General features: G+C 72.9%; 1 protein-coding gene across 1 annotated transcript in view; it reads right to left on the bottom strand.

The window, feature by feature from the left end:
• Positions 1–221, bottom strand: part of IFFO2 (intermediate filament family orphan 2) — a gene marked incomplete at its 5' end in the record, with an annotated part of 69368 nt that extends 69147 nt beyond the window's left edge. The window contains one exon of the mRNA XM_019511572.1: positions 9–221. Coding sequence (XP_019367117.1) covers positions 9–221 — 213 coding nt within the window. The remainder of the gene's footprint in view (positions 1–8) is intronic.

The raw sequence follows: 221 nt of genomic DNA, 5'->3' as shown, positions 1-221 counted from the left end.
GCGGCGGCCCCGGCCCCGGCCCCGGCCCCGGCCCCATCGGTCTGCACGGCCTGGTCGCGGGAGAAGGTCTTGTAGCGCAGGCGGCGGTCGCGCTCGCTCTGCTGCGCCTCCAGCTGCTTCTCCAGCAGGCGGTTGCGCCGCTCCAGCTCGTGCACCTTGGCCAGGAAGCAGCGGAACCGCACGTTCAGCCCCTTCAGCAGGTGGATGTTGGAGCCCAGGTC

The sequence above is a fragment of the Gavialis gangeticus genome, unplaced genomic scaffold (genome assembly GCF_001723915.1).
Source record: "Gavialis gangeticus isolate Ggan-Ray unplaced genomic scaffold, GavGan_comp1, whole genome shotgun sequence".
Lineage (NCBI taxonomy): Eukaryota > Metazoa > Chordata > Crocodylia > Gavialidae > Gavialis > Gavialis gangeticus.
Note: the sequence above shows the minus strand (reverse complement) of the source record. Positions and strands in the feature narration are given on the sequence as shown.